The 21,365-nt window shown below is 36.5% G+C and overlaps 1 protein-coding gene across 2 annotated transcripts in view; it reads left to right on the top strand.

Moving 5' to 3' along the window:
- Window positions 1-21,365, top strand: part of SEL1L2 (SEL1L2 adaptor subunit of SYVN1 ubiquitin ligase) — a 120,874-nt gene that overhangs the window by 13,339 nt on the left and 86,170 nt on the right. For both annotated transcript variants that reach the window (XM_059134069.1, XM_059134068.1), the window contains exon 2: window positions 7,421-7,476. In XM_059134069.1, the coding sequence (XP_058990052.1) occupies window positions 7,421-7,476 (56 nt within the window). The remainder of the gene's footprint in view (window positions 1-7,420; window positions 7,477-21,365) is intronic.

Here is a 21,365-nt window from a genome sequence, read left to right as displayed (position 1 = left end):
TAATTTCGGGTAATGCTATATAATGCCAAAGACATTTAGATCACTAGAGAAAACAAGACATGGTAAGCATAAATGCCTTGACCAAGATCAGTTAGTATATCCACTTACAAAGAGAATTAATACTAGAATTAAAGACTTCTGAATCCTATTTTCTTGCTCCACTGATAATTCATGTTTCTTTACCTTTCAGAGAGACACTGATAATGAAAAGATATGAGAGCTAAAAGCTGCAAGAGTTCTAAACCTGCTTTGAAACTCATTCTTATAATACTCAAATCATTTATATCAGGTTCCCAAAGCAATTGATCAGTTACTTCTCTGGATTCAATCAATCAAATACATAAGCATTACAAACATGAAGTTAAAAGCACCTTCAACTTAGTCTGCCTATTCCCAAATTTGTAAATTTGTAATGGTGGAGCAGAATGGATGAGAAATTCATTAGTGCAGCTAGGAAAAAAAAAAGAATGATAATATTACATTCAAGTGTCATCTTTGTTTATGAACAACAGAATCTTATATAAAGATGTAAAAATAATATAACTTCATGAATAGAACCACTTAATTCAGACTTTTTGCAATGATGAAGCACAGCAATAATGAAGGTTTTTTAAAAGATGAAAACCCTTATTTTGTTTTAAAAAAATTGTCTTTGTGGGGGCGCCTGGGTGTCTCAGTGGCTTAAAGCCTCTGCCTTCGGCTCAGGTCATGATCTCAGAGTCCTGGGATCGAGCTCCACATCGGGCTCTCTGCTCGGCAGGGAGCCTGCTTCCTCCTCTCTCTCTGCCTGCCTCTCTGCCTACTTGTGATCTCTCACTGTCAAATAAATAAATAAAAACCTTTTAAAAAATTGTCTTTTTGGCTATATAATTAAATTTGACAATTCCAAACCTGAGATTCTCTTTAGACTAAGTTTTCAGTACTAACTTAAAAAGCAGTTTGGTTGAGTTTTAGATCCAAAAGCAGAATTATATGCTGTGTTATAATAAAAGTATTTATTCGACCATCAGTTTTAATTAAGACACTATGCAGGGAGCTATGAGTGAAGTTAAAAAACAGGGAAGTGGTCTCTGCAATTGGAGATCTTACAGTCCATAGAGTAAAATTTAATATATGATTGAGGTGCTAACCTGAATGACACAGAGCACAAGTCCTGAAGAAGTTCCAAAAAGGGAGAGATTACTTACAGCTGAAATATCTAGGGAAACCTGTAGGTAGGGAGGCAAATTTATTTAGTCATTTTAACAAGTATGTTTTACAAATCTATTATGAGACAAGAACAATGCTGGCACCAGGCCCCAGTGTTGAACCATGACAAACATGTGCTGAAAAGCTGAATAAAATTTGGATATTAAGGGAAGAAAGAGAAAACATTCCAATTTAGAAGTACACAGATAAAGGACATGGATGTAAGAATGAGTGGAGCATATGGGGTGGCAGGATACCACCACTTGAATAAGAACCGAGTATAAGAAAAAATAAATTGGTTTTAAAAAGTAGGGTCAGATCATTGAGAACCTTACATTTCTAGGCAGAGGAAACTAAAAGAAGAATTACTAAATGCCTCGTCACGTCAGTCATTTTTAAAGCCACGATCTCAGTCAGTTAATTGGCTGCCTCCAGCTCAGGTCGTGGTCCGAGGGTTCTGGGATGGAGGCCCACGTCGGGCTCCCTGCTCAATAGAGAGCCTGCTTTTCCCTCTCCCTCAGCCTGCTGCTCTGCCTACTTGTGTTCTCTATCTCTCTGTCAAATAAATAAATAAATAAATAAATCTTAAAAAAAAAAAACCCAAATGTATTTATTGGTCTAGTAAGTTATTGCAATATGCTTTTTTCATTAGTGCAGTTCTTTTATTATAAATGGCAATTTCCTTTTTATCTTTGGAGACTTTGATAATGTCCAAAATGGTCTAATTATATAGAGGTAATGACTGTAAATTATTCTCCTTTTTTTTAGATTTTATTTATTTATTTATTTGAGAATGAGGGTTTAAGTGAGAGAGAGAAAGGAAGTGAGAGAAAAAGCACACACTGGGGGAAGAGCAAAAGCAGACTCCCCCCAGAATCTATGGGATTATTAGCCCTATTTTAAAAATTCCAGTCTGCTTTAGATTTAGTAAGAGTAACCAGGGAAAGGATTTTGAAGGGAAGGTGGTAGGTACAGCAGTTATCAGAATGAGAAAAAGCCAAAGAGCAGGTAAAATTCAGTAGGAGATTTTTCTTCCAGGGTTTACACCATATAGTTTCTTAATTTTATTTCAATAAGGAAAGTGCTTTTCTCACAGATGCTATTACCACTTGCTGTTAAAAGGTTTTTGGAGAAAAGAAGGGAACTGACATTTATTATTTAGCTGCCATGTGTTTAACAAACATCAAAAACTACACTTTAATTCTGTTCTTTCTTCACATCCACTCCAAGAGATAGGTACAGTATTGCTATTCCCATTTTCTAAAAAACTGAGGTTCAGAGAAGTTAAATAACTTATCCAAGGTCACATGGCTAAGTAAGGAGACATGAAGTGTTATTTCTGAATACCAGACTTAATGATGTCCAAACTAAGTATCTCACAAGCCAAATAATAAATGTCCTAAAATCATAGTTGTTTTTTATTGGAAATTTTGATAGATAACTTCTAGTCCACTCAATAGAAATTGTTAAAATTAAAGAAAATAAAAAAGAAAACTTTCAAATAGTAATTAGCAACTAGTGAAACAGATTATTGGTATTTGAAAAATACTTATAAATGTGGAGTTAAACCTGACCGAAGAGAAAACTGGAAGTCAACATAGGGAATTAGTGTTTGTACAGTAAGCAACAGGGACTTAACAGGTTTTTAAGTAGATGTGTGCCTTGCTGGAAACAGTACTCAGGGAAAATTATTCTGAGGGTAGATGTAAATTAGATTAAAATTAGAGCAATCATGATTAAATCTGTTAGGAGGCTGTTGTAAGAATGTAGGCATGAAATGATGAGGGTCTGATTTATGCAGTTTTGCACAGGAAACTAAAAACTCACCCCTACAGAAATCCCTTTGGCAAAATTTTCTCTGGAACCCTGTAGGCGCAAACTCACTCTTTTTACTCCTACATCTCCCCCGTTGTGTGCCCACTTCTGGTGACTTAGATTCATCTACACACTTCTATCCCCAGTCTGACCTGCTCCCATGATTTTAGTCCCAGTTTTTGGAACCAACATTGTTGCCAGATTTGTCTCTTACCGTGTGTCTCACCTCTGCCAACCTGGAGTTAATGTATATCAAGACTTTCATGAGAAGCATGATCTGAAAAGAATTGTCATCAAGACAAATATTCTGGGATATTATTTTCCTCGAATCCTCCTCTCAGTGCTATGAGTATATTATATGTTATTTATTTTGGCATAATTTATTGGCCTTTTGTAGCTTCTGAGAACTGAGAGTTCTATCCAAGAAGTCCTAGTTGGCTGAAGAAGCAGACAGGTTTTCAGACAGCAACTGCTGCATATTAACCCAAAACTTAGTGGTTTGAAACAGCAATCTCATAATTCTCTGTGGTTTGACTGGGTGATTTTTCTGAGGTCTCACCAGGGCTCGCTCATGAAGGTTCACTCAGCTGGTGGTCAGTTGAGACAGCCGGGCCTCTCTTCTCTCCACTATTACCTGTGGCTTCTTAAGGGCATGGTGGTCTCAGGGCATTGTTCCAAGAGGGTAAAAGAAACTGAAAGGATTAAAGACTAGCCTTGGAAGTTGAACAATGTCATCTGCCACATTTCTGTTAGCCAAAGAACGTTACAGGGGCAGCCCATTGAAAGAGCAGGGAAAATAGTCTCCATCTCTTGATGAGAGAATTAGGCAGAGTCACACTGTAAAGGGGTATGAACATAGTAGTTGTGACTTATGGGGGCCATTCTTATTACAGTGTACTGCAGTCTACTCTCAGGCCCCAATGATTCATGTGGGACTCTCAGGTCCCACATGATTCTCCCCCTTCTAATATTGCCCAAGACTCATGCAATCATAGCATTAGGCTCAGAATCTATAATCTCATAATCTGCATCAGGTCAAGATGTCAGTGAGGCTCCTTGAATTATTCTTAGTTTCAGACTCCTATGAAATAAAAGGACAAGTTATCTTCCATGCCCTCATATACCCAATGTGTATCAGAGAAGTAGAAAACCACACTACACTACACACTGCTGTCTGAAAAATGGGAATGAGGCATGTATAACAATCACAGGTCCATGGCAATTTGGAAATCCAGCCAGGTGCATGTTGGCAGATTTCTCTGCTCCAGGGGTAGGCAATGTTCCTTGGCGAGGGCCCTGTCCTACTCTCTTGGAGTAGTTGTTTCCCTAACCTTTTATTTTCCTTGGCTCTTACACCCTCTGAACTCCTGGCTCTGACATCTGATAATCAGTACACAAATAGAGGGACAATGTTCTTCAGTTGATATTTAAAAACCTACTAGAAAGCCTTGTGCAAGATACTGTGGGTAGCAGAATGTGTTCCGCAGTAGCCAATCAAAACTTCATTTTCTTTAGGTGAAAACCTAAAAGCCTGAAGTTTAGAAAAAACATATATTGTTGTTGTGCATCTTCTGTGGGAAATAATGACCAACTACCTTTATATTCTTTTTATGTTTTAAGCTATCAAATAGTTTGTTCCTCTAGTTAGATTCTTATACGTCCTCCCTTTACACTAATTCTTTTATCTACAGTTTTATCTACACTTATCCTACCTTGGATAATTGCTCTTAGCCTTGTAATTTTCATGTTAATATCTGGCCACCGACAGCTTGATTTTCTGGTCCAGTGTATAATACAAACATTATTCCACTTAATATCCATAATTTTCTCCTCTTGCTCTAATACACATGACACTTTGTACTTTTTGTTCTGCGTCTGTATTTTCTGTGCATACTAACTCTAATTTTATTCTGTGTACTTTGGGGAGTATAACAATGGGGATATATCAAATCACATTGCTTTTTTCCACCTTTTCTAGTTGTGATAATGGAGATTAAAAATTACTAGACATTTATTGTAGCTATAATATCAGTCACATTGTCTGATTTCTAATACACAAATATAATTAGGCTAAGTAATTTGTTTGAGGAAAATGAGAGAGAGAGAAGTCATATTATAGACAAAGCATTAATAAATTCTGACTAAGTCTCTAATAATGCTTTTCACCATGGTCCTTTTAAAATGCTAATTTACATATATTATTATCTTGAAGGCATCTTAAATCCTTTAAGGAAGTAAGACTTCTTTATAATAATCGTATATATAGCCAACATTTATTAAACATAGATATGTGTTAAGTACTGTACTAAATACATAGATTATCTTATTAGATTAACAACAAATTAGTGAAATAGATACAAAAATCAAGACTAGCATGCAGACCTGTTTAATTCAAAGGCCACATGGTGGACCATTACACTATATTGATTGAAAATGAGTATGACAAATAATAATGTTCTTATTCTGGCATAATTTATTTTATATTCTGAACCTGAAAAGAGCAATCCTAATGTATATAATCTTATGAAATATGTATAATCTTTAAAATTTTTTCATATGCTTTATATTAATGCATTCATTTCAAGTTTGCCAGTTGTTTCCCTAGTTTGACAGAAGACTAAATATCGAACAACCTAGAATCAGTTTCTATAAGGTCTGGCTTACAAAGCAAACAGAAAAGACATAGAATTGTGAAGCCAAATACTAAAGTTCATCAGTGAGAAAAAGAATAAAACATATCAAATTAATAAATATAATATCAATGATTACATTAGAGCATTCATAACCTGTTCTTTTTTTTTTTTTTTAAAGATTTTATTTATTTATTTATTTGTCATAGAGAGAGAAGTGAGAGAAAGCACAGGCAGACAAGTGGCAGGCAGAGGCAGAGGGAGAAGCAGGCTCCCCGCCAAGCAAGGAGCCCGATATGGGACTCGATCCCAGGACGCTGGGATCATGACCTGAGCCGAAGGCAGCCGCTTAACCAACTGAGCCACCCAGGCGTCCCTCATAACCTGCTCTTAAAAGTATAAGCTCACAACTTTTAGAAATACAAAATTTTGACTAACCATATTTGTCTTGAGTCAAATTCTTCAGTCTATAAAGTGAACATATCAGATATTATACATGTTTTACTTTAGTAAATATGTAGGGTCATTTTTACAGTGCATCAAATCATTTTTTAGTAATTGAAAATTTATTAGTCCTACTAATGTAGTACACATGCCATGATGTGACACCGTTATACCAGGTTTTTAGAGACTTATTATTCTGAATATGTAAGTCTTTGTAAAAAATGAAATATACTGGGTGCCTGGGTGGCTCAGTGGGTTAAAGCCTCTGCCTTCTGATCAGGTCATAATCTCAGGGTCCTGGGATCCAGCCCTGCATCAGGCTCTCTGCTCAGCAGGGAGCCTGCTTCCCCCTCTCTCTCTGCTGCCTCTCTGCCTACTTGTGATCTTTGTCTGTCAAATAAATAAAGAAAATCTTTTAAAAAAAATGAAATATACCAATGACTATATGTATTCTATATGTTTTCTTTACAAAAAGATTTGTTTAAAAATGCTTATGAAAATTTTCTCATATTTCAAAATGTGATGTAATCATACTAGTCTACATTTCTCAGATATTTATATCATTCAACTATATTAATTTTTAATATCTCTCTGACACATGAATCCATGTATAAATATATAAAAGATTATATTTCTTTTTCTGTGTTTTAATATTCTTTATTAATAAATAACATTTATTTACATGGCTACATTTTAATTCATTTGTAGCTCAGAAAGTTTTCTGCTGTTGTAATTAGTCTATTTTTTGTAGAACTCTTTCATATTAAATGAATTTCAGGATGCTTGATTAAAGTATTTAGATTGGGGCGTCTGGGTGGCTCAGTGGTTAAAGCCTCTGCCTTCGGCTCAGGTCATGGTCTCAGGGTCCTGGGATCAAGCCCCACACCTGGCTCTCTGCTCAGCAGGGAGCCTGCTTCCCTCTCTCTCTCTCTGCCTGCCTCTCTGTCTACTTGTGATATCTTTCTGTCAGATAAATAAATAAAATCTTTTTTAAAAAATAAATAAAGTATTTAGATTTTCTCTGGTGTCAAGTTACATCGGAAAAATTGTCCATGAAGGAATTATTTTGTACAACATCACCAGTAACTTTAAATTTAAATTATTTTCTACTATTATTCCTAAGAGTTCTAATAGTTGTCTTGAAATAATTATCTAGTTATCTAATAGTTCTCTAAATAGTTATGAGTTTTAATAGTTATTTATTAACTATAAATAATATAGTTACTTTATTTATCTAATAAATAAAACTATTACTTACTAAATAGTTTTTTAGTAAGAAGTGATTTAGTGAAATATTAAAAAGAAAATACCTTCAATTTTATAAAAATTTTTATGTATTGCAGATATTGAAGCAGAAAAGCATAGTAAAAAGCAAAAGGAAAGAAATGTCACCACACAGGTAAATATTTTGCTAAACCATTATATTTTTCTAGTATAAAATTTAGGCTACAGTCATTAGTGTTGACAATCACCACCAAGAGCAACAATGAAAACTCCAAAAAACAAGGAAAAGGTAACCCAGCTCTCAGCAATGAGCTGTTTCACCAGAGTTCCAAGAGTGCTCAGTTCCACTCTCTGTTTCACCTAGACAGACACATTCTTCTTGTTTTTGAGATAAATACCCTATTCCAGTAGATATATGTTTTTCACACATTTTGGTACCTTGATTTATGTCATTATATTCATAATTCATATTCACAATCATGTCTTCCAGTTAGGTAATACTTTAGTCTTTGTGAAATCCCTTTGCATCATTTTATTCCTCCCAACATTTCTGTAAAGGATGTCAACTGGTTATTTTAATGGCTAGTTATTATCCCCAATTTACAAATTAGAATAACTAAGCCCATTCAGATTTAAAAGATCTTTGTATTACAAATTTCATTCATTCAACACAACGCTTACCATGTACCAAATACAGTTACTGGAATTTGGAATTTATAAAAGGTTCTGATTTTTTTTTTAAGCCTTGTGACGTCTCTGATATTGCTTAAATTTGATTTCGTGAGCTTGTGAAGGGTAAGAAAGTATCTTTGTTGTTGTGTGCTAAGGCTAGCAGTGTTTCAAATTGTAGAGCTTCTACTGGTCTTTCAGTTCCCTCAGTCATCTGATGGCAGACTTAACTGTGATGGCAGAAGTGGTGGTATAGCTCCAGGTATCACCAGCTACCATTTTCCTGCAGGAACAACAGTCAGTGCCAGATCCCCATATCTCATCTGTTCATCTTGGTTTTGTCAAAGAAGGAGCAAATGTACTTGGTGTGCTGACTTATTTCAGTGTTCTTCACCATTCTGAGGGAGGCCACCATAACAGGTCTCGTATTTTCCGATAATTTCAGCATTCTTGGTGCATTTAGCCATGTTGCACAAACTAGCTCCAAGCCCAGAGAAGCAAGAAAGTATCTTTCAATCTTTTTCTAATGCAATGCTTTCATGCTGTATGTACAGTAAGGCCAAGACTTTGGTTATAAAATGGTGGTTTCTCCATCCCCTGAACCCTTACTTTCTTTCTAATCACCTCTCATAGAGTCATGCTTCTCCAAATATTACCTTTACCTTCTCTGTGATTGAAATCTAGGTTTCTCCTGAGAACTTCCCCTGAAGCCTTCTCAAGCATTTTCTCCCACAACACAATTATGTTCATCCTAGTTGGGATGGTGGATATCCTTCCCTTTCCTTATCGCTACATTTTCATTGGGAGAATAACAGGAGATGAGGACAGAAACGTAGCTTGTGGTCTTTCTCTCCAGTTTTCAGAGATTTCGGTGTCCATGAATTCTAGCTTTTCAGTCCCATTGTTTAGATTTGTTTGCTCTAAAAACTGCACCATCTGTCTACACCCATGGTCATAATCTGGACTATGTCTTTTCCAAACTAAAAGTTTAAGCTCCAAGTCTCTGAAGACCATCTGGTACTTTCCAAGTTACTCTATCAATGCTTCAGTCCCACCATGACCTCAAATCCATGCCCTCCTTTCATTGTTCATCATTCCATTCACATCATTTCCCTTCTTACTTGCCTTAGAGTTGATGGCTACACTATTGGAACACAGTTCCTTTTTCAAAACCTTGGGAACAAATGTGTTTCAGAATCCAGGAGGTCTTTTTGTTTGTTTAATTGTGGTAAAATATACATAAAATAACTTTTATTTTAAGTGTATAGTTCATTAGTGTCAGTACATCCACATTGTTGTACAACAATCTCTGGAACTCTTTATATTGAAAAACTGAAACTCTACACCCATGAAACAATTCTCCACTGCTCCTTTCCTCCCAGGCCCCAGCAACCACCATTATAGTTTCTGTTCTATGATTTGATTACTCTTAGTATCTCATAAAAGTAGAGTCATGCAGTATTTGTCTTTTTTTTTTTTTCAGAATTTCCTTCCTTTTTAAGGCTGAATAATTTTCCATTGTATATATATGCCACATTTTGTTTACACATTTAACCATTGATGGACACTGGGTTGCTTACAACTTTTGGCTATTGTGAATAATTCTGAACATGGGTGTACAACTATCTTGATATCCTGCTTTCAATTCTTTTGGGTATAAGTACACAAGAGTCTAATTTCTCCACATTGTTACCAACACTTGTGATTTTCTATGTTGCTGGGTTGGTAGGTTTTTTTATAGTAACCATCCTAGTGGTTGTGAGGTGGTATCTCAAATCAAAATCATTTTGATTTGCACTCCCCTATTTAATGATGTTGAACATCTTTTCATGTGCTTGTTTGTTATTTATATCTTCTTTGGGAAATGTCTCCTAAGTCCTCTGCTCATTTATTTTTATTTATTTTTTTTAGAGAGGGATATATATAGAGAGAGCATGTGTACATGGGTGCACAGGGGTGAGGAGGGGCAGAGGGAAAGAGAAAATCTTAAGCAGGATCCATGCCCAGCACAGAGCCCCTCACAGGACTCTTTACAAGCCTGAGATCATGACCTGAGCCAAAATCAAGAGCCACCCAGGTACCCCTTTAAATAGAATAATTTGGCTTTTATTGTTGAATTGTAAGAGTTCTGCATATATTCTAGATATTGGCCCCTTATCAGATATATAAATTGCCAATATTTTCTCCCTTCCATGTGTTGCCTTTTCATGCTCCTGATAGTGTCCTTTGATACACAGAAGCTTTAAATTTTGATGTAGCCCAGGTTTTTTTACTTTTTGGCCAATACTTTTGGTATCATATCCAGGAAATCATCACCAAATCCAATATCAAAAAGTGTTTCTCTATGTTCTCTTCTAGGAGTTTTTATAGTTTCAGGTGTTATATTTAGGTCTTTAACCCATTTTGAGTTAACTTTTATATATAGTATATTTCATTATTTTGTATGTGAATATCCAATTTTCCCAGCCGAATTTGTTCAGACTGTCCTTTCCCCCCATTGAATGGTCTTGGCACTCTTCTTGAAGATCATTTGGCCATGTATGAAGGTTTACTGCCTAGCTCTCTGTTCTATTTCATGTCTGTCTTTATTCTATTACTACGCTGTCTTAATTTCTGTAGCTTTATTTATTTTTTTTTTAAAGATTTTATTTATTTATTTGACAGAGAGAGATCACAAGTAGGCAGAGAGGCAGGCAGAGAGAGGGAGAGGAGGATGCAGGCTCCCTGCCGAGCAGAGAGCCCGATGCGGGACTCGATCCCAGGACCCTGAGATCATGACCTGAGCCGAAGGCAGCGGCTTAACCCACTGAGCCACCCAGGCGCCCCTTTCTGTAGCTTTATTAAAAAATTTTGATATTAGGAAATGTGAGACCTACAACATTGTTTTTATCTTTCAAGATTGTTTTGGCTAGTCAGAGTCCCTCAGATTCTGGATGAATTTTGAGGAATTCTTCTATTTCTGAAAAAAAATGCCACTGGGATTTTGATAGGGATTGCATTGAATCTGTAATCACTTTGAGTACTACTATTAACATTTTATCAATATTGAATCATCCACTTCATCAACACTTGATATCTTTCTATTTGTTTTTATCTTCTTTAATTTATCTTAGCAAACTTATATAGTTTTCAATGTATGTCTTTTGCCTCCTTGGTAGGTTTATTTCTAAGCACTTAATTTTTTTAAAATTTTAAAAAAGATTTTATTTATTTGAGAGAGAGAGACAGAGAAAGTGAAAACACAAGTGGGGTGAGGGACAGAGGGAGAAGCAGACTCCCTGCTAAGCAGGGGGCCCAGTGCAAGCTCAATCCTGGGACTCCAGGATCATGACCTGAGCCAAAGGCAGATGTTTAACTGACTAAGCCACCCAGGTACCCCCTAAGTACTTTATTTTTTTAATGCTGTTTTGAATGGAATTGCTTCCTTAATTTTCTTTTAAGATTATTCATTGTTAGTATATACAAATGCAACTGACCTTTGTGTGTTGATATTGTATCTTGCAACTTTGCTAAATTTATTACTTCTAATACTTTTGTGTGGCATCTATAGAATTTTCTACATGTAAGATCATGTCATCTGAGAGCAGAGATAATTTTACTTCTTCTTTCCAATTTAGATACCTTTTATTTCTTTTTATTTGCCATTTGCTCTGGCTAGGACTTCCAGTACTGTGTTGAATAGCAGTGGTGGAGTGGCATCTTGCCTTGTTCCTTATATTAGAGGCAAAGCTTCCAGTCTTTCACTGTTAATAATGTGGTTAACTGTGGGTTTTTTATATATGGTTTTTGTTATGTTGAAGTAGTTTCTATCTGTTCCTAGTTTGTGAGTGATTTGATCATGAAATGTATTGAATTTTGTCAAATACTTTTTCTACATTAATTGAGATGATTGTGGGGGGGGGGTTCCCTCTTCAGTCTGTTAATGTGGTTATTACATTGTTCAATTTTTGTTATGTTGAAACATCCTTGCATTCCAGGAATAATTCCTACTTGATCATATTGTATAATCCTTTAATGTACTCTTAAATTCGATTTGCTAGTATTTTGTTAAAGATTTTTTCATCAATATTCATCAGGAATATTGGTCTGTAGTTTTAGTGTCCTTATCTTGCTTTGGGATCGGGGTAATACTGATCCCATAGAATGAATTGGGAAGTTCTTCTCCTCTTCAGTTTATTAGAAGAGTTTGAGGCAGAATTTGGGTAGCTTTTTTAAATTTTGGAAATACACTACTACAAACACAGACATACGTGTCATATAGGATACCTCCTATAATATACACACACAGAACTACATATCATATACTATAGAATACCTCTAGCTGAGACTGGGGGAAATACATTGTTTTCAAGCATATTATTTTTTATGCAACAAGCATATGAATATCCACATTAAATGGGATAAATAAAGAACATAAATAACTTCACATCAGATCCAGACAGGTTTTCCTACAAATTGAATCTGAGCACCAAACTATTGAAAAAATTTTGTTTTCAGATTTTGTGGATTTGGGAACCTCAGATAAGGGTTTGAGTGTCATGTAAAATCACTGCTTCATATAGACCTTCCATTTAGTTACTCCTCTTGCACTCCATCCAATTAAGTGGTGAAACCTCAACCCTGACTTAATATAGTTTTCTACCATTCAATCCCTGTACCTATCTAAAATGTGGCTGGAAATAAACACAACCAGTCTCATTTTAATTTTACAAGCCTCAAGTAGGCATTCAGTGTTTCTCTCCAAACCTGAACATATCCCTAGTCAAATTTATTGCCCCCAACTCTAAGGTTTCTATTTCATATTTCATATTTTCTCCTGTTTTCCTAAATCCAACATATCTATCCCTCACTCTTAACTGATAACTTTGCTATTTTTCTTTTAGTCATTAGTCAGTCTAAAGACTGACTTTACATCATCTCATACACTCTATCAATCTCCCAACATCTATAATCACATACGCTGTCTCAACTCAAGACACAAATTGGCTAAATGTGGCTTAGACATCTCTACTAGCATATCTAAAAGGCATTTGACACTGGACATGTTAACTACTGACCTCTTGATTTTCCTCACTCCCAAACCTGTTCTTCCCTCATGTCTCTCATACCACCAAATGGCTCCTTCATCCACAGATGCTAAAAGTCACTCTCCACTTCTTTCATACCCAACACATCAAATATCGTGGTCTTTAAAATATATCCTGAATCCAGTCACTTAACAACTCTACCACCAGCCGCCAATGTCACCCATTGAGACTCCATGGTAGTAGTCAACTCCCTAGTTCTGACTACATTCTTTTTTTTTTTCACATTTTATTTATTTATTTGACAGAGAGAGAGAGAGATCACAAGTAGGCAGAGAGGCAGGCAGAGAGAGAGGGGGGAAGCAGGCTCCCCACTGAGCAGAGAGCCCCATGCGGGGCTTGATCCCAGGACCCTGAGATCATGACCCGAGCCGTAGGCAGAGGCTTAACCCACTGAGCCACCCAGGCGCCCCCTGACTACATTCTTATGCCACTGTAGTCTCTTCACCTCAAAGTATGGGTTCCATTGTACATAGAACAAAGTCAAACTCTTCATCATGTCCTTCAGGACTTCATATAACCTGCTTTTTGCTCTTTATCTGAGCTCTGACCTTCCACATTACTCACTCCATTCCAGCCATCTTGGCCTCCATAATATGTTTAGAATCTCAACTATATCTCTACCTCAGGGTCTGTTCTTCCTTCTGCCTAGAATGATCTACCAGGTAATCAGGGGTCTCATTGCCCCCACTACACACTTTATTCAGGTATGTACTCTTATGTTTCTCCCTCAAAAAAACACAAAAAAATTTTTAAACAAAACTTTTCTTAATCATCTTTCTAAAACAGCATACTTCTTCACTTTCCAAATAAGTTTTATTATCACGTGTCATTATGTCATTATGTGTTCATTTAATTGTTCATATTTGACTTCCCTCTGGATATTGAACTTTGTGAATACAGGCCCTTTACTTTTTGCCCACTTCTGTATCTCAGAGCCTTAATTAGTCTCTAAAATATAGTAAGTGCTTGATAAATATTTGTAAATAAAAGAATATCACTGCTCAGCAATATTTGTATCAGATACAGAACAGAAACTACTCGTCAGTAACTTTAATGAAATTTATGAGAAAAAAGTGCTGAAATTAATGACAAAAAATAGTTTTCTAGGGTTTCCTTTTGATTTTAATAATCTATATATAACCTGTACCATGAATACCTAATATGGCTATGTGTTTAAATATAATTTTCTGGGATGCCTGGGTGGCTCAGTGGGTTAAGCCGCTGCCTTCAGCTCAGGTCATGATCCCAAGGTCCTGGGACCGAGTCCCACATCTGGCTCCTTGCTCAGAAGGGAGCCTGCTTCTCTTTCCGTCTCTGCCTGCTTGTGCGCTCTCTCTCTCTCTTCCTCTCTGACAAATAAATAAATAAATAAAATATTTAACTGTAACTTTCTGCTCCTTGCATGTACAAATGTAGAATATAAATATTCTAGTATGTATCAGTTCTTAATGTTCTGTCTCTTTCTTTAATTTTTTAAATTACTTTTCGGTGTACTAGAATTCATTGTTTATGCACCACACCCAGTGCTCCATGTAATACGTGCCCTCCACAATATCCACCACCATCTTAATGTTCTCTTAACTTCAGAAAAGTACCCTTATAGTGCATTTATCAATTGTCAGAAGTGTCATGCTAGCACTATATTATTAGTATTACTAATGCTATTTTATTTTTCCCCTTTCACTTTCTACTTTACCATTTTTCTACATTTTAAAAATCATCTTTGAATAGCTCTTGACTATTGTCATTTGATGCCTGTAGAAGATAGATATGCAAATACGCAATAAAATAATTAGCATTGTCTTTTCCCAAAAAAAAAAAAAAGTTTTCATTGATGAATGATTTCTTCTAAGAGTTAACTATTCCTTTAAATTACAGGTGGCTGTTGCCATATTTCTTTTTTTTTTTTTTAATTTAAAAAATACTAAAAATTTTAACTTTAAAAAAAAATTTTAAAATCTTAGGGGTATGCCTGGGTGGCTCACTTGGTTAAGTGTCTGTCTTCAGCTCAGGTCATGATCCCAGGGTCCTGGGATAGAGTGCCACATCAGTGTCCCTCCTCAGTGGAGAGCCTGTTTCTCCCTTTGCCTGCTGCTCTACCTACTTGTGCTCTGTCTCTGATAAATAAATAAATAAAATCTTTTTAAAAATTCTAGGCATAATAGGAAAAAGTATTCTAAGATTTTTTTTATATTCTTAACTGAAGATACTTTAGGCAAAATGAAAAACACTAAGACCATCACTAAAAACATCTTTGCTTCAATATAAGCACCTCATAAATAGCATCTTACAGTAAGGAAGAAAAACTACTAAAACAGTGAGATTTACAACTTCAAAAGTGACACTCTTTTTTCCAAATATATATACATTCATTTAAGACAACCTAGAAAGCTTGAATAATCTCTGATATACCTTAAATGGCTGATTAAAACCATAATTTAGGGACACTAGGATGGCTCAGTCAGTTAAGCATCTGTCTTTGGGTCAGGTCATGATCCCATGGTCCTGGGCCCAAGTCCCACAAGGGTTCCTTGCTCAGCAGGGAGCCTGCTTATCCCTCTGCCTGCCACTTCCCCTGCTTGTGCTCCCTCTCTCCCTCTCTTTCTCTTTGACAAATAAGCAAATAAAATATTTAAAAATAAATAAAACCAGGGGCGCCTGGGTGGCTCAGTGGGTTAAAGCCTCTGCCTTCGGCTCAGGTCATGATCCCAGCGTCCTGGGATCGAGCCCCGCATCAGGCTCTCTGCTCAGCAGGAGCCTGCTTTCCCCTCTCTCTGCCTGCCTCTCTGCCTACTTCTGAAGTCTGTCTGTCAAATAAATAAATAAAATCTTTAAAAATAAATAAATAAAACCATAATCCAGACAACATCAGTGTGAATTTTTGCTATGTGTAGATATTTTCACTGTCTGATGAGTGATATAAATTTTTATTGTATTTTATTTATGTATTTTAATTCCACTTTATTTGGCTGACTACCTTCTTCAATTTGACCTAGGGCAAGAGTTCCAAACTTTAGCATATATCTGAATCACCTGAAGGACTTGTTAAAACACATAGTACTGAGTTTTACCCTCAAAGTTTCTGCTTCTGTAGACCTTGAGTGGAACTGAGAATTTGCATTTCTAACTGATTCCCACGTGATGTTTGGTGTTGTCATTCCAGGGACCTTCCTCTGAGAACCAATAACCTAGGGAAACCTGAAAAGAAAATTCTTCTTTTTTTCCACATCCTCTTGCCTTTCTCCATAACTTGGCTTAACTCTGATAATGCCTGGAGCACTAATGTTCATACTCTTTAGAAATATAGTGACCTAAACATAAGATATAGAATCCACATCTGTATATCGTGGAGGAAGTAGAAATTCAATTCCTCCCTCTTGCCAAACCAAATATAGCATACTGTATTGCTCTTCCATAACCCTGTAACACCTCATTCATTGACCTAGACAAGGGCCACTAATGAGGAGGTGCTGAGCTATTCTTGTTTTGCCATTCCTATTGTCCTCACTGATGCCTTCAATAAGCGCTTACCTTCCATGTGCTCTTTTTCCAGAGAAATTTTTCAGCAGAATTTAGGGTATTACACAGTGCCAAGGAACAGTCACTATTTTGGGGCATGTGAGCCGGGAAAGAAAAAGGGACATAGTTAGTTAAGGAAAGCAAGAAAGCCTTTGTTTAGCCCTAAGGAACACAAGGCACTGACAGGCAAAAAATCCTTACCCACCAGTCCTTCTTTAACTTCTCACCTATCTCTCATTTGCAAGGAATGATACTCATTTCTCATTCCAAAGCAAACATGGCTCACACTTACTCCTCTAAGACAAAAACAAAAACAAAAACAACAATAACAAACAAACAAAAAAAACCCAGAAAACCAGTTTGGAGTCATTACCATATATAGAGTTGTGTGTCTAGTGGGATGAGATGGATTCCCTCCTCAAAAATTCACCCTCGCTCACCATTCTTCTTCATCTGTGTAATTGGAATCTCCATCCACTCAACTGGTCTCGTCAAAAGACAAGAAGTTATCTTTGACTTTGTCCTTTCTCTTATTCCTACATCTGATCCATATCCATTCCCCAGCTGCACTATTTCCAAAACATATCCTAAGTTTGCCTAAATAGTGTACCTCCATTGCTTCTGCACTTCAAATCTCATCATCCCTCACCTGGTTGACTGCAGTAGTCTCTGAACCATTCTTCTTGCTCCCTCCCACTCTTAATCCTGTGCAGTTCTGCTCCTCACATGTCAGCCAAAATGTTCTTTCTTTCTTTCTAAAATATAAATCAGGGTATGTCACTTAAAACCCTCTGGTTTCTTCCTCTTATCTCTTTAATAAAATACTTACTCTTTACCATATCCCTTGTGATGTGACCCCCTACTTCTCTCTCTCTCTTTCTCTTCTATAATTCTTCCCTTAACTCATACTCATTCAGCTACGTGGGCCTTATTCCTAGACCATACAAATTTGCCCCCACTTTAGAACATTGGTACTTACTGTTATCTCTGCCTAAAATGCTCTGCCACCTAACTATGCAGGACTGCTTTCTTGTCATTAAATTCTTGGCTTCAAAGTCACCTCTTCATGAGGCTTTTCTTGGGCATCCAGTCTAAATTAGCTATGCACCAACCCTTCCTCATCCTGTATTTCACTCTTTACAGCTCCTTGTTTTAATCTTTTCATAGCATGTATTGACACCTGATATTAACTTGTTCATTTATTTGTTTACTGGCTATTGCTTTCTCACAGACAAATGGAAGTTCCATAAGATCAGACAGATTCCCCTGTCTAATTTGCCATTCTACCTTCCAATTCCTAGTGAATGCCCAGCATAAATATACTGAATGAATGAATCACTGATTCTTACAGCTCTTAAAGAACAGATTGGTTCATTACTTGATTGTTTCATACCTGCTGCCTCCCAGAAATTATTTGAGGAGGCTATTAAAGTCCTATTAACACTAGTTGTGTTGTTGCTATTGAAAATTTGGGGGCTAACTTATATTCAGCATCAAAGACATTTCTAGCAACAGTGGGGTCCAACGATATGCTGAAATTGTTGTTTACTGTCCTTAAGTGAAATTAGTCCAGAAAAATATATAGTATAAAAATATTTTCTGCTAAAAAAATATATATTTTCTGCTAATGAAAAGGTATTTAGATATTCTGCTTAGGAGATTAAAAAACTATATTTCAATAATAATAATAATGTTTACTGATTCCCCAGGCTGAAGACATCTTAGTTCACTGATGAACAGAGCAAATTAAATAGCCAAAATATCTAGGTCCTAGTGGTTTAGAATCTGAAACAGAAAAGCAGCAACATTTATTTACATTGAGTCTGTATATAGTCAATATAATAATAATCATAATAGCTAATATTTATGGAGTATTTTCTATATACAGGGCTTTTCACATGTATTAACTTACATGATCCTCACAATAATCCAATGATTTAGGCAATATTATTACCCCCCATTTTACATTTATGTTTACTATTTGTGTTTATTTTAAACTGAGCCACAGAGGAGTTAATTAACTTGCCCACAGTTAGACACAGTTAATTAGTGGTGAGCAAAAAATACTAAGAAGGAAATATAAATGAAATTTTTAAAATTTCTAACAAATTTATTTTGGAGTATAAGTAATTATGTTGAACAATTGTGAATAAGTTATCTGTTCATATGTTAAAGTTTCTGTGTTTAAAAAGTAAACTTTTGTGTTGTTTTAAAAATAAAACTTATTAATTACCATCCGAACAAAACAATGTGAAAAACCTTAAGTCAAAGCAAAAAACCAAACAAACAAAAACAACAACAACTAAAAAAAAAAAAAACCTTAAGTCAAACCTCTAGCCTTAGCAGACAGCTTACTCTTTTAAACAGGAAGCTATTAAAAATGTATTCTGCATCCCAGTATTGTCGTTGTGTGTTTGTTTTTGCTTTCAGGCAAAGTAGAATAGAAATGCATCTAGCCATTAAAAAGCATGATCTAGCCACAAATAAATTAAGATTAAATGTACGGTAAGATAAATTCAAACTTTCTTTTCTCCAAGCCCACAGATGGTTAGTCTCACTTAGGAGAGGATGCTTCTACCTTTCCTGGGCTTTAAGAAAACAAGAGAGTTCCCCCAAATAAAGAAATCCACACATTCATTAGGATCCCCTTTACTCAAGGATTACCCTTTACATTCTACTTGAGATGAGAACTATACAAAAAATTTTATGAAGCATCTGTAATTAATTGAGCAGATAAAATGTGAAATGTATGCTCTGGAATGATCTCAGCTGGAGAGACCATAGAGCAGTGAGCTACTGCTAACCAAGAAGGGAAGGCACTGTAAGGTGGGAGGGAAGCAAGATCACTGTTGAAGAGTGGAATGGAGGGCTTTGGGTAGAAGGAATTTGAGGTAGGCCTAGGAATAGGAGTGATATTTGAGATAATAGAAAAGAGGAAGCAATGAAAACTGAATAAGCAAGAATGAGAAAGTAAGAAAGAAGCTCTTCTATTTGGGAAGCAGGGAGTAGAAGAGTTTGGTTGTGGATGTCCATGTAGGTGTGGGAGTCATTAGAAGTAAGGTTACTGTGTCATTTTTAAGCTAGACTAAGAAGAACCTTAGATTCTGTCCAATTTTGATTTTATCATGTTGTCACTGAGAACTGAGGGTTTCTGAGTTGGGCAGTGATATGTTCAAACAGATGCATAAGAAAAAATCATCCAGCCATGAATCTTCAGGAGACAGGGAGCGAAGAGGCAGGAGAGCTAGGTAAGGCATTTTTGGAACATCATGTCACTCTGATTGAGAGTTGTGGTTAATCTTTAATGGCCCTTAGGAGTTTAAAAACACTTCCCAAGCACATACGTTTAGAAACAGACTTCCATTGGGTTTACTGCTTGAAAACTAGAATATACATTATAAATCCTTCAACAGAAAATCCTGCCAGTAATACCTCTGAATACATTCAGAAACCAACCACTATCACCACTTCCCCCTACCATTTTCTTACTTCATGGCCATCAACTCTCACCCAGTTCATTTCAGCAACCTCTCTTTCCCACCCTTTCTCCAACACATAATATTCTCTATACAGCAGCCACAGTGATCTTTTTGAAATGTAAGTCAGTCATTATCGCTGTTCTACTCAGAACCCTCCAAAAGTCTGCCCTTCACACAGAACGCAGTTTAGAATCCTGATGCCAGCCTCAGAGCTCCCTCTGTCTTATTTACTACTCCCCCGCTCCCAATCTGCAGCAGCTGCACCATCTCACTACCACACTAGTATGCTCATGCCTCAGGGCCTTTGCTTTTACTGTTTCCTCTGCCAGAAGTCTTCCCTGTGGTATTTGTAGGACTAACTCTCTCCTTACCCTCATAGGGATCTATTCAAAAGTTATCAGAGAACTATACCAAATAACACCAACTTTTATCAATTCCATCCTATACCAAATAACACCAACTTTTATCAATTCCATCTGTACTCTTAACAACAACAACAACCTGCTTTTAACCATTGATTAGTTGTCTATTATCTTCCCCACCAGAACATTAGCTTTTGAGTGCAGGGAATTTTTTTTGTTTATGACGGTCTCCCCAGTTCTTAGAACAGGGCCTGAGATAAACACTTAATTAATACTTATTATTGGAATTATGTAATCTCTGGGCGCCTTCCAGGATTAGAGAAAGGCTCTCTGTCTGCTGGGCTCCCTAACACACTGGTTGGCAGTTGTTCTGCCCACTCCTACCAGGTGGGAAAGGAATCAAAACCTTGAAGCAATGGCCTCTGTAGAAGGAGGAGATAGGAGAAATGACACCAGACAATCAGAGGCATTTGCCAGACTTGTAACTGCCTCTTCGACAAAGCTGTTGACTATTTTTAAATTGAAACATTGCATTTCTTTTAATGGCAATGACATATGTTCACCCAGTTATACCAAAGAATGCTGGAGGTTCATCAAAGTCCACGTGCTCTTCTTCATGATACCCAGGTATGTTATGTTTCCATTCTCCCTGTGCATTTGGGTGATGCCATGTGATAGTTTCAGCCAATGGAAAATCAATGCCACCCTTTGCCACTTCCAGGTCTGGCCTATTGAAGAAAAAAAAAAAGGAGCAAACCAGATGAAACAAAATAAAACCCCTTTCTGTACATGATCTTCTATGTTCTTTCCCTTTCTGTCTGCTAGATTTAAATGCTCAGGGAAACCTTGAATCCACATGCTGAAACTTGGCAGAGGCTCATCCTGCCTGGGTCTCTAAACAACAGCACAGAGCAGAGCTGCCACTGACTTGAACACCCACCCATTGAT

Source organism: Mustela lutreola, chromosome 9 (genome assembly GCF_030435805.1).
Source record: "Mustela lutreola isolate mMusLut2 chromosome 9, mMusLut2.pri, whole genome shotgun sequence".
NCBI lineage: Eukaryota > Metazoa > Chordata > Mammalia > Carnivora > Mustelidae > Mustela > Mustela lutreola.
The sequence above is the reverse complement of the archived record's forward strand: the minus strand, read 5'-3'. Positions and strand labels throughout refer to the sequence as shown.